At 37.6% G+C, this 12,840-nt stretch overlaps 1 protein-coding gene across 1 annotated transcript in view; it reads left to right on the forward strand.

Annotated features, from left to right (window-relative positions):
• Positions 1-752: 752 nt before the first annotated feature.
• Positions 753-12,840, forward strand: part of pspc1 (paraspeckle component 1) — a 166,773-nt gene continuing 154,685 nt past the window's right edge. The window contains exon 1 of the mRNA XM_056240391.1: positions 753-1,222. Within this exon, the coding sequence (XP_056096366.1) occupies positions 863-1,222 (360 nt within the window). The 5' untranslated portion in view covers positions 753-862. The remainder of the gene's footprint in view (positions 1,223-12,840) is intronic.

The following is a 12,840-nucleotide window of genomic DNA, read 5'->3' on the forward strand; positions in this document are numbered from 1 at the left end:
TTAGAAAACATGAATCTTTAAAAAATATAACATAGGGCTTTACAGAACCAATAGGCCCTCATATTGTATGAACAGGTAATCAACCAGGAAACGTGTTTGCCATTAAACATTTTATTTGCACTTTGTACCAAATAATGCAAGCATTGGACAATCTCGTTAAAAAAAATGACAACAAAAAACGGTCATGCTTTAGAATTTAAAATCAGCTGCTTACACTCTTACAGTCAATTATCATCATTTGCGTAAAATCCCGAGTTTGTGCTGATCCACCGATCCTGATAGAAATATGAAGAAGCCAAGTGAATGACGCACTAATCTAATGTAAAACATCTCCCTGAAGTACAAGTAATGTCACCAAGCGTTCGTTTTTAAACAATAACTTAATCTATACTGTGTCTTTTACTATAGGAAAGTAGGCATTCGAACGCACTTAAGTCCGAATCTCGCGATAATTAGCACGTACGTCACCCAGGTAATTATCGCCTACTCTTTTATGATTCGTACATACTTTTCGCTCACCTACTCTTTTTCCCCTACTATATAGTAGGGAAGTATGCGATTCCGAACGCAGCCCAAGTCTGCAGCTTCATAATATCAGAGCCATATGGTTCTGGGAGAGTGTAGAGTGACAATGGTCCATTTGGGTGATAGGTGGCGGTAATGCACTTATGTGTCTGCAATCCGCCGCAAGAAGAAGAAGAAGATGCAGCGCTGGAGTCGTCTTCTTTTAAGTTCATTTGAGTATAGGTTACAATAATAGTAAAAAAAAAAAAATAGACCATACTACAACGTCTCTTTTTCGATTAATATAAAATAAAAACCGAGTCAGTGTTGTATAAGTCATAGTTAAGGCTCCAGCGCAATGGCAAACCGTAACCTAAAACAGGTGAATATTCAAAACAATGCTAACGTTACATCCCCGCACCCGCAGAATGTGAAGCGCAGCGCGGAATCTTCCCCAGATCCCAGCGAAAAGATGGAGGCGGCAGCTCCATCACCGCGGGACTCTAGTCCTGAAAACACTGCGCTTCAAGAGATGGCTTTAGACCTCAAGAACTTCAGGAGACCGGGGGAGAAAACATTTACTCAGCGGTGCAGACTGTTTGTTGGTAATCTCCCATCAGATATGACGGAGGAAGATTTCAAGAAGCTTTTCTCCAAATATGGCGAGGCAAATGAGGTTTTCATCAACAGAGATCGAGGATTCGGCTTCATACGCCTGGTGAGTCTCTACAAATCTTGTATTGGGAAAAAGCAGTCTAATAGCTTTTTTTTTCAGAGAATGGTTCATAAGTAGTTGCGTGTATGGACTTAAAATATCTTAGGTCTGTATTTTCTAGTCTAATATTTAATTAAGCGGGTACATCAAAATTACACATAACAAATAATCAAAACCTTGAATGCACTACCACATTTAGACACGAGGTGGAGCCTCCCACAAATTACTTAGGGGTCCAAAAACTAAAGCTATCTTTAAAGCTGCAGTCCGTAGTTTTTTTTGGGTTACAAATTATCCAAAATACATATTTGAGAAAATAAATAACCAGCCAGTGTTCAAAACTATCTGCTTGCCTTAGCTCGATTCAAAACGGTAAGCTTGTAATAATGTTTTTTTAATTTCAGTGTTACTGAAGGATTTTCACGGGAGATTCGAGCATGTCTTTGCGTCATTACGTCACATATGTACTCATAAAGAAGGAGTCTCGGCTAGTATATTCCGTGTGAGGATGTTGGAGGTGGAGATTTATAGCCTTTTCTCACAGCACTTGATGATTAAACTTATCAATTTGATGCCGGATCCAGAAAGGTTCAAACGACAATCACCAGTGACAACTGGAGACTCACCCGTTGTAAAATACAAAAGACTTAGTTCGGACTTCGGAGTGGGTAACTTACAGGAAAAAAGAGACTGCAACCAGGCCCATGCGAAAACAAGGATACATATCGGAAGGACATTACATGTAGTCACGCAATGCTGACGTTGTTAACATTAACAATTTGAGAACAAAGTATAATTTGCACAGTTTTGCGTGATATGATAACCGATTTTTAGATTTAATCAGCGCGATTTACTGCAATGTCAGAACCAGAACAAAAGTGGATGTTACTCAGGCCCGGATTGGCCATCTGGCAATTCTGGCACATGCTAGAAGGGCCGGTGAAGCAGTCGATTCTGTCCCCTACCGGAATTCCTGTTCCCTTTACGCAATCATACTACAAGTCATGCGTAGTTGCCGAGTTACCATACGTACCATCAGAACTGAATACGAGCAAGCATATCTATGACGAGCAAGAAGCACAACTGGATGTACGGGAAGCCAAAAGGTTAAAAAAGTATTGTATTTTATTTCCGAAACTTGTAGCCCTAATTGAGTTTTCCCATCTGTCAATTCAATCCAGGTTATTTCTTTTCAAATTTAAACCGTATTACCAATTTCAATGTGATGTTTTATTAAGGCTCTGGTTAATACCATAGACTGTAAAATACAGATAAGCCTCTAGTGCAGGACTATTTGAATCACAATCACTTCACAGGTGCTTTTAATGTCTCATATTATAAAATAAATAATGCTTGTTTTGAAAGACTGATATTGTTATTTATTGCAAGAAACACATATATTCCATTTTTTGAGGAGAGGTAGTAAAGTTGGCCATCTATTGAAATAGCTTTATTAGCTTTAGTAAAATAAATCTAAACAACAATTTAGATGGCCCCTTTACAAAGGCCCAATGAAAGAAATAGGCTAATTTAAACTGAAATTGCAGGATAGGTTATTTTTGATGTTCTAGTTCCTGGCAAGTTAATTATAAGAAGGCTATAGTCCATGGACAATTATGGGCTTTTTGTTTGTATCAAGTCTTGTTGTATCACTATACCTCACTCCTGAGTCCTGTCTGTAGAGTTATCTAGAGCTGTCTCCACTGTGTAGAATAATTATCATTTGGAATTAATTGCCATCAATTTGGAAATTGGAGGAACGTCTGAGAATTACATATTTATGGTCTTTTTAATGCAAATGGTTATGTGCCTTGAGTTTTGTAGTTCATGATTTCCCCATACATTTTTGGATCCATTGTTGGAATGTGCCAGCAAGAATAAAAATTCAGGAGACAATGTTGTGTGGTCATCTCCCCAATTTAGAACACCATTTATTAATATGGGTAATTTATTCATTTAATTAGTGCCCTCTGAAATTGAATTAATTATGATTAGACTGTTATGTTGCACCCATAGCCTATATCTTGCATGTCAAAAATAATAATAAAGGTAGTAATAGCAATATATGGTTTTATTCATATTTATTTCATTATTTTTATTTCATACAGGGAACAAAAGGTGTCACCTGAAAATGTGTTTCCCTTGTGACAATAATGTGAGGAACTATTTTTCTCATACACAAATACACGTGTGTATTTTGGTGACATTGAACTTGTTGTTAATATATTTTTATATTGTTTACAAAGTTGTATATCATAAACCTGTCATCTCTGACGTTTTGCAATCTTTATAAATAATAATAAGACAATAATATGAGGCATTGAGTTTGGATGTCAACATGGACACATAAGGCGATTTATATGGGCACAATTCAACTGAATATATTCAGACATAATACAAAAACTATGAACAAGTGCTAAATTAATTAAATTAATTCACAGAAATATGATTGGAGTGCGAGAACCATTTTATTATGCTGCAGTGTATCAAGACTAGGGATGGGCATTTTTCTAAAATATTGCATTCGAATATTCGGGCTCATAAAAATCGAATATTCGAATATTCGTTTATTTAAATGACGTTTAACGAAAAAGACGTTATTTTTTAAGTTGACATTTTTTTTACGTTTTTGTCACCATTTCTGAACACGCTTACAATTAGGCAATATACACAACAAGCTTACAATATATGTTAAAGTTTTCTTTTAGTTGAAAACATTAAACAGTAGGCCTATGTGTAAACAAAAAATATAAAAAACAAAAGCATTAATAAAAGCATGCTCAAGCAGCGCGAACGGGGAAAAAACGCCCAATAAAGCAGATTGCGCCAGATATCGTACAGAACGCACACATACACTCGAGTCAGTATGATTATCGTGTTTATATTGTTTCACGTTTATATTGAGAAAAACGATATCCACATGCAGGGGGATGCACCAGCTCGAGGGAGAAAAGGCGCTTTGCTGACAGACGCTTCAGAGACACAAAGATAACGGTGTTCTAAGTTTCTAACAGCACTTTGCGTTTTCTGTTCTTAAACCGGTCTCCCTCAACGAAACTTAAAGGAAGTATATGTCTCAAAATCATTTTGCTAGAAGATCATTTATCATTTCGGATAACGCGGGGTCCAGCTGCGCTTACCTGCAGTCGTGATGCAGTGATGGACAGCTATTTTGCCTCATTCAACTGTTTGGATTTCATGTGATTTCTCATTGTGGTGATGATATTATAACTCAGATTAATTAATTAATTTGATCAAAAGTAATTCCATTTAGTAAGATCATTTTCAAGTAATTCCAAACTTCGCGAGGCAGACGACAACATTATGTGATCAAACACACACAACTTGTTAACACACTCCACAGCGCCATCCTGTGCATTTAACTATAATTGCGAGTTAGTGCTTGGGATTTATCATGGATTCACTGCATTTACGGCCAGCAAAGCAACGTAGTAAAATTCGAATAGTATTTTATTTTTCGAATAATAATTACAGATCGAATATTCGAAAATTCGAATATTCGTGCACATCCCTAATCAAGACATTTAAATGTTGCACCAATGCTTTTGGCCTTTTTCGCTTTCCGTACATCCAGCTGAGCTTCGTTGCAACTGCTACGCATGCGTTGTCAGGGGGAACAGGAATTCCGGTAGGGAACAGAATCGACTGCTACACCGGTGTGATTTTCTATTGTTTTGGGCCGAGCTGACCACGTTGCTGCATCTTCCCATAGCATAGCTGTCAACATTGAAAATAAGGGAGATTTCCCGGAATCCATCCCCAAAATAAGGGATTTTTTTTTTACACGATTCTTACCCAAAAACTTTTTTAAAAAGCACTAATCATTAACAGTCTAAAGAGTTTATAACTACCCCAGCCGGCATTTCAACGTTGATTCACCGTTGAAACAACGTCAGGTACCATGGTTGAATCAACGGTGAATTACCTTTCGATTTTGCAAAACGGATCAACCAGGGGCGTAATTTGTGGGGGGGATATAACCCCCCCAATATTTAAATCTATGCATTACGACCCCCCCATTATTTATACCATGATCACAATATCAGGAGGCATACCCAAACTTCAACCCCCCCAATGTTCAAACCAAATCTACGCCCTTGGGATCAACGTTGATATTGTGACGTCGTTTCACCGCGGAAGAAACAACGTTGATTTACCGTTGAAATCGCGACGTCGTTTCACTCTTACCTGTCGGGTTATGGTCTTCTGTCGACGTTGAATCACCTTTCGATTTTGCAAAACGAATCAACGTTGAAATCGTGACGTTGTTTCACCGTTGATATCGTGACATTGTTTCACCGTCTCTTCTTTCAATATGGGTGAATAAAGGTTGAATGTCGACATTGAACCAATTTTGAATTATGCTTCGGTTTTGCAAACTGAATCAACCGTCTTACCTTTCATCATGGGATAATACAATTGTACATTCAATTACAACCTAGTTTGCAGTTGGAACATAGTCATGACAATGCTGACTGAATTTGTGATTAACTGTAGGCCTACACTAAAAAAAATGTAACTTTCAAATTACTTGCAGCAGCTTAATTAAATACATTTAATAAAGAAATAACAAATGCTCAAATTGTAAAACAAGTTTTATTCTGAAAAAACAAGTCTAAAAATACTTTCTAAAACAGATGAAAAACATCTCAAACTTTAAATTGCAGCGTTTTCGAAGTAATGTTAAAAACCTGTAGAAGTAGAAATCTAAATGGGATATTTAAAGAGTTTTTGTTCAATTACAGTAACCCTTAAATTAAACATTTAATATTTAAAATGTACAGTACAAAAGTTTTTAAATTCTCAATAAAATGTGAGTGCAGTGCTCCGACAGGGTCCCAGCTCGAGGTCCATTCCGATGCCATCTCTCCCTCTTCACTTCTTGCCCGCTGTCTGTACTATCCTGTATAAATAAAAGCATTTTAAATGAATAAAAAATAAGACATGTACAAGATTTTCACTTTACAGTTCAATTAGAGTTAGGTTAGAAAACAAATACAACACTATCCATGCTAAACACATATTTGATGTATTCAGATGAAAATTTACACAAGCAATTCTTCAGAGCCCCAAGGTGGAATTGTAAAAAATGTAATATTACTCATGTGTCAGTTACGGTAACTATAATCATAAGGTCATGATTTCATCCTTAAAACAGATGAAGAAATCACCAAATTTTGGTGTTGAGCTGAGAGGGTTGTGGTCTGTTGCTCTTTGACTTATATCTTTCAATGCAGGTTTATATTGTTTCAACAATTTTTGCCTGACCCCTGGGGTGCTCCGTATATTTCTGATAATATTTGTGGAGAAACATTACACTGTTTTAATTCAGAATCCTAACCATACATTTCACTAATTAAAAGTAATTTATTAAATTAAGTAAAATAAAAAAATAACACAAAAGGTCAATGAATCCGTACCAGAAGTGATAGTGCAATGTAGCAGCTAAAGAATAATCCTCCACCAAATTACCAGTAATCAGCGGGATCCTTGGCAAATCTGAAGGGGGGGAAAGAAGAAATTTTTCAATAAAAAGTCCTTAAAGCAGTATATATATATATATATATATATATATATATATATATTTACCATTCCTTTAAACAATTTTAAAATTGATTTAAATTGTAAAAACGTTTGCCATTATAACATTCACACAACATGAACGGAGTAATGTCATCTTTGAGACTGTTAGTTATTACATGATTAAAAATGTAAACATACACTTAAAGCATGGCAATCACATCAGAAATGTGTATCATAGCAAGGGAAGCACACAAAAAAAAGCTGTTTGGTACACCAAAATCAAACCATCAAATAATTTTACCTGCAGCCGCATTTATCCTATTATGACACATCTGAGGGTCTTCCTCTTAATGGTTTCCAGTAATTAAAGAAAGAACTGATGAAGGTGACATGAATCCCCTTTCAGTGCCCCACTTCAGCAGAAGAAAGACAAAAGGACAAAAAGTTACTCAGACTTTCTTTCTGTAACGTTAAATGTCTTACTTTGAAGATGAAAATCATACTTAATACTATATATTAATCCCAGTGTTGGTTTTCGAACAGTGGGTAAAATTGACTTACTTTAGTTGTGAATGGGTCTTTCTGTTGGGTGTTCTCCCCCGATAAAAATCGTATTCCAATGCTTGATCTAGAAAAAAAATGTAAACAAAATTATTTTCAATATCGTTATCAGTGTTTGAATAGGTTATGTAAACATACTTCTAACGAATAAATGACGGTTTTATCACATTACTCATTCTTTAGCTGACAACATTAAATACATAACGTTACCAACAACAAAACACAGCAATGTCAGATGGTAACTTACTAATGTTACATTGAAATACGTGCTAATATCGCTACGCTAATGGTGAAGCAGTACAAAAACACACACAGAGATAACTTATTTATGAGGTTGCAGTAACGTAAGCCTATGACCATTAAGTTAACGTTACCCGTGTCCCTAAACGTTAACGTTAGACTGAAAATGTTTTCTTACCTGATATCACCAGTATTCCTCTGTTCACATTCCAGCTTTTGTTCTTCATTGACATATCAATTCAAATTCGCTCAAAATGTAAGAATTCAACAGGCAGATATAAAATAATCCAGGTCTGACCGAGTAATCAACGCAAGCAGCAGCTGTTTACCGACCGAGAGTAACGGACGTATTTTCAAACTTAAAATAGGCGCGCAGAGCCACGCAAATTCTCATTGGACAGTTTCCTGGAAGACTAGCCTGACTACGTCAGACTTCGTACTTCCGCTCAATTTCATTTCGCTTCTGTACTTATGGTGCGTTCTATTATAGCCAACGAACCGACTCGGACCTCGGATATGACGTCACGTCCACACTTCAAGCGTTCTATTATGTTTTGCGCGTCCGAGTCGGAGAAAAAAATGGACGCCACCCGGAAAGCTGTTGTAATGGTAGCACTGGCCATTTTTACATTAAAAAAAATATATCATGACTACACCTTATCAAAACGCAGCCATTTGAACTTGAAAATGTTCACTTTATTTCATGTTTTTCATGTTAATCTTCTGTTAGCAACGCTAGCAACGTTAGTAATTGCACTCACAACAACCGATTCCCATACCTACATGGGACGCAGTAATACGAGTGATTATAATCGTCATTTAAAATACCAAAACGGTTCAAAAACAATGAAAACAATTCATACTTACAAGTCACACAGGGCGCAGCCATCTTGAATTCCGAAACGGAATTCTTGCTCGGTGTCCTCACGGTTGTCCGACGTCCGAGAGGAGAAATCCGAGGAAAGGGGGCGTGTTGCTAGGCAACGTCTGTCTTCCGATTCGGATCTCCGAGACGGATAAATAATAGAACGCACCATTAGTCTGAGACATCGACATGTCTCTCAGTTTTCCTCAGGCCTGAAAACATCCGGCCAATCAACGAACAGAGGGCGGGCTGAGAGCCGTGGCGTAGACGCTAAGCGCAGAGTTTAAGATTGTATTTTAGGTTAGGGAAATCGAAAACGACCGCGGATATGGAGACACGGGATGCAATTCACTCTGTTGTGAGAATAATGCCGGCATTTGCAAACTGAAGCCCGAACAAGAAGAGTGTTTGTTAAACATTTTGAATGGAGGTGATGTTGTGGCCCTACTCCCGACAGGTTTTCCCGTCATCCCTTCTCTTTTATCTGTCGAGCTCGAACTGGCACCCTTTTGACAGGTCAGTGTCTCCTTTTTTTTCCCAGTTCGTAAATATTGCCATGTCATGCTGTAATCTTGCAATTAAGTTGCAGCATTTCCGACAGACTCGAAATGAACAAAGAGCTGTGTTTGACAGAACTAACGTTAATCCTAACTTTGACAGTTGGCTGCAAATATTTTCCTGTTTCTCTTTACTGTCAAATAATAGAGGCCCCGATTGTGCCGTGGATGCGTAGATTTACATCACATAATCTACAAAAGTCGTTGACAGCCATGTTCACTCCGGTATTTCTCTCGATGGTTTCGTTTTCGCGTTATAATGTGTTTACAGTGGCAGTTCGATGCTGCTGAGCTGGCGCATAACACACGTCATAACCAAACGTTATGTGATTGGCTTACGGGTAACCAATGATTTTATACTTCAGACGAGCGCCCCCCCCAAACCCCCCCCCGCGATAAAGAAAACACTTTTCAATGATGCCATGCCAGACTCTGTCTATGAAGCAAAGCGAAGTAGCAGAGTTTGGTATTACCAGGCTACTGGAAGACAGACATATCAACCAATCATGCTCAAAGTAAAAATGCGAAACATCCAATAACAATAGTTTGCGCGAGTTAACATTGCGGTGTATTAAGTTTTATTTGCAGTCTGTATTATTATTTAATTAATTGGTCAAATGACATGACAGTGTATGAATACAAATGTAATAATGTAATGTTAGGCATGCAGACAAAATTGTAAATTCACACAAATTCACATAAAGCAAAATGTTTCTGCTGCACTGCTCTCTTGAAAGTAAAACTAGTATTGTTAATAATGATAATGATAGTAATTATATTTTAACATACACTGAAGAGCTGTTAAGATAAATTAATCATTAAATGCTAATTAATTATCATAATGATACGTTAAAAGGCAGATATTTCTGTTGTATGTTGTTGAAAACATTACGTTGTTTCAACGTACAGATCTTGTAAAAATTTCAACGTTGATTTAGAAGTGTTTTTGTTAACCTTTTTCAACCATTTAGCATTAAACGTTATTTCAACGTTGTTTCAACGTTGAAACAACAACTGTCATTATTTCAACCATATTTCAACGTTGAAGGTTGGTCATGTACCGGTTGGTTTTCAACCATTTAGCATTAAACGTTATATCAACGTTGTTTCAACGTTGAAACAACAACTGACATTTCAACCATATTTCAACGTTGAAGGTCGGTCGTGTGCCAACAATAAATATATCAGAATTACAGACCAATGAATATGTTTAAAGTGCTTTATGAATGAACAAAGTAAACATTACTTACACATTTTTCATTTGCTACAACGTGTTTTAGCTTAATGTTGGGAGACAGAGGGAGAAAGAACTCAAAGAATTGGTGGTTAATTCGGTGATTTTGGCCGTCGGCGTCCTCCTGATCCATCATCGCACATCACACTCATCTACTCTACTCTCCTTGATCATTTCAAAGTCACTTCCCACTACTTTTTCCCATGCTTTTTCTCTCTTCCTCGCTATGTTCCTCGCACCCGCGCCGCTGCGACTGTCTTCTTCTTCTTCGATAGTAGCCTAAGCTACTGTCTGTATACTGCCACCTGCTTTACTGGAGGTCTAGCAACCCAAGTGCAAGCCGCCACTTCACAGACACAGATAGTTGCGTGTTCTGAGTTAACACAATCAGAGCGTAAAATTACGGGATATTTTACGGGAAAATACTAAAACGGGAAGACAGCGGGAAAAGAGCTAAAATACGTGAGAAACCCGGAAAAAACGAGATGGGCCGGCCCATATTTATAGGGGGGTTTCTCCCCCTAGCTACTGGCAAGTGATATGGCAGGACGTGCATGAGGACGTGAGAGGCAGAGGCCCTCCCCTCTGCCCAAAGTAATATGCTCCACGTCAAGAGTACGCAACCAAAAGCGGGGAAAGAGTAAAACAAATCTTGCTAGCATGTCAGTAGCCGATCTACAAAATGGATAAAAAGACGAACTTTGTGAAAGTAAAGGGTGGTGCAGAAAAAATAAGGGACAAAAAACCCAAATGTCTTGAGGCCCATGCTGAAAAATGTCCCAAGATAAAAATGTTTTTCCCACTTTAATAAGGTAGGTCATGCTTCTTTTTATCATATATATTCTATTGTGGTTTGGTCATGGTGCTTTTTTTTTTTATTAAGCAGTTGTGTTGTGTGCGTCGGGCCGCCGTGCCATGCTCGTGTGTGCTGTGAATGTGTATGGACTAAAGTCTATGCGCCTCAGTCTTATATCATGACGTGTATGCCTACAGTGTGAAAGTCATTGCTGCCTTGTATGGTGTGCCTCAGTGGGAAAAATGTTCAGATTCTGGGGACGTTTTTTTTTAACGTCATCAATTAGTTGGGCCGGTGAAAACCACAAATGTCAGGGCCGAATTTTGGTCCCAGTCCGGCCCTGATGTTACTTACTTGTTCAGATGACATTTTCCGGTGAAAATTATTATGTTGGTCATACTTCCAAAAAGAATAATCTAGGGCTGGACCCGAATATTCGTTCGGTGGGTTGGTATTCGATTTGAAAATGTAACATTCGAATATTCGTTTTTTTTTTGCACACCTGGCATCCCCCTCGAAACGGTTCTCATTCGCGCTTGAATATGTTTTACACTATAAAATCTGGTGAAATATAATACTTAACATATAACTTAGCTACTTAATAAATATATTTGCTTCTTCTTGGACTACTAAAAGTGTTCCTGCAACAGGAGTATTCTCTGGCTAGAGTGCAGAAAAGCGGAGTTTGTATCATGGACAGAAGTGCATGCCTGAGCTTGTGTTTTGGGTTAAGCTGCGTTGCTTTGACATTGTGGAAAATAGAATAATAGAAACAAAATGTATTATCCTTTTTACCCGTTATTATCAATCTAAATTAATCTACTGCGAAATATACATTTAAATTTGTGATGTTGTTATTGAAATTGTTATTGTTATTGCTACCATGTTCTTTATTTAGTTAGTTCACTTATTTTTAGGGTAGATTTAAATAAAGAAGCGGCGCGCCTCACGCGAGCAGGGCTTATATGCTCCGAGAACGGACACTGCACGCACTAGTGATATAAAACACACAGGTCTGTTAACTTAAGCAATATTTTTAATAAGGTAGTCTAATATTTAAGTTAACAGACCTGTGTGTGTGTTTTATATCACTAGTGCAGTGTCCGTTCTCGGAGAATAAGCTCTGCTCGCGTGAGGCGCGCGCGCTTCCCGCTTGCGCTGTTCTGTAGTTTAATAAAAGTTTATTAATTCTGAACGTGTCACGTCTAGCCTGTCTATCTATATTGCACCAAATACGACACTGCACTCCTTGAAGTCGTTTGGATGAACGGTTCTCGAAATAATCAAAATGCAAACGGACAGACAGACAGACATATAGAGATTCCGAAGCTTCGAATATTCGATGTTCATTACTACCGAAGCTTCGAAGCTCAAAAAATGGTATTCGGACCAGCCCTAGAATAATCTGTGATTCTGAATGACAGTAGTATCCACACCGGCGCAGTGACTGACAGCTGCACACTCTCCTCAAACATTGTTCATCCGCGCTGTGTCCTGTCGAAGTACAACTCATGTAAAGTTGATAATTCCGTGAATAACTGCAATTGCAGATTTCAAACAGAGATGGCGACAAAGAGGAAGAACTGTGGACTGCAGCTTTAAAGGGATAGTTCACTTTGAAATTAATTTTTGGTATGTTTTAGCTTAGGGCCCTATGAAATCCGTTTTACTTTTTCCCAAATTCCGTTTTTTCCGTTTTAATTTTTGGGAATTCATTTTTTTTTACCCTTTACTGTTATTTTAGTCATAAAAAGAGTGTGCTTTTAAAGTTAATGATTAAAATGTATACAAATAAAATAGGAATGACCTTAAATTACAGACATT

The sequence above is a fragment of the Rhinichthys klamathensis genome, unplaced genomic scaffold, assembly GCF_029890125.1.
Source record: "Rhinichthys klamathensis goyatoka isolate OS25496 unplaced genomic scaffold, OSU_Roscu_1.1 h1tg000595l_1, whole genome shotgun sequence".
NCBI classification, from domain to species: domain Eukaryota; kingdom Metazoa; phylum Chordata; class Actinopteri; order Cypriniformes; family Leuciscidae; genus Rhinichthys; species Rhinichthys klamathensis.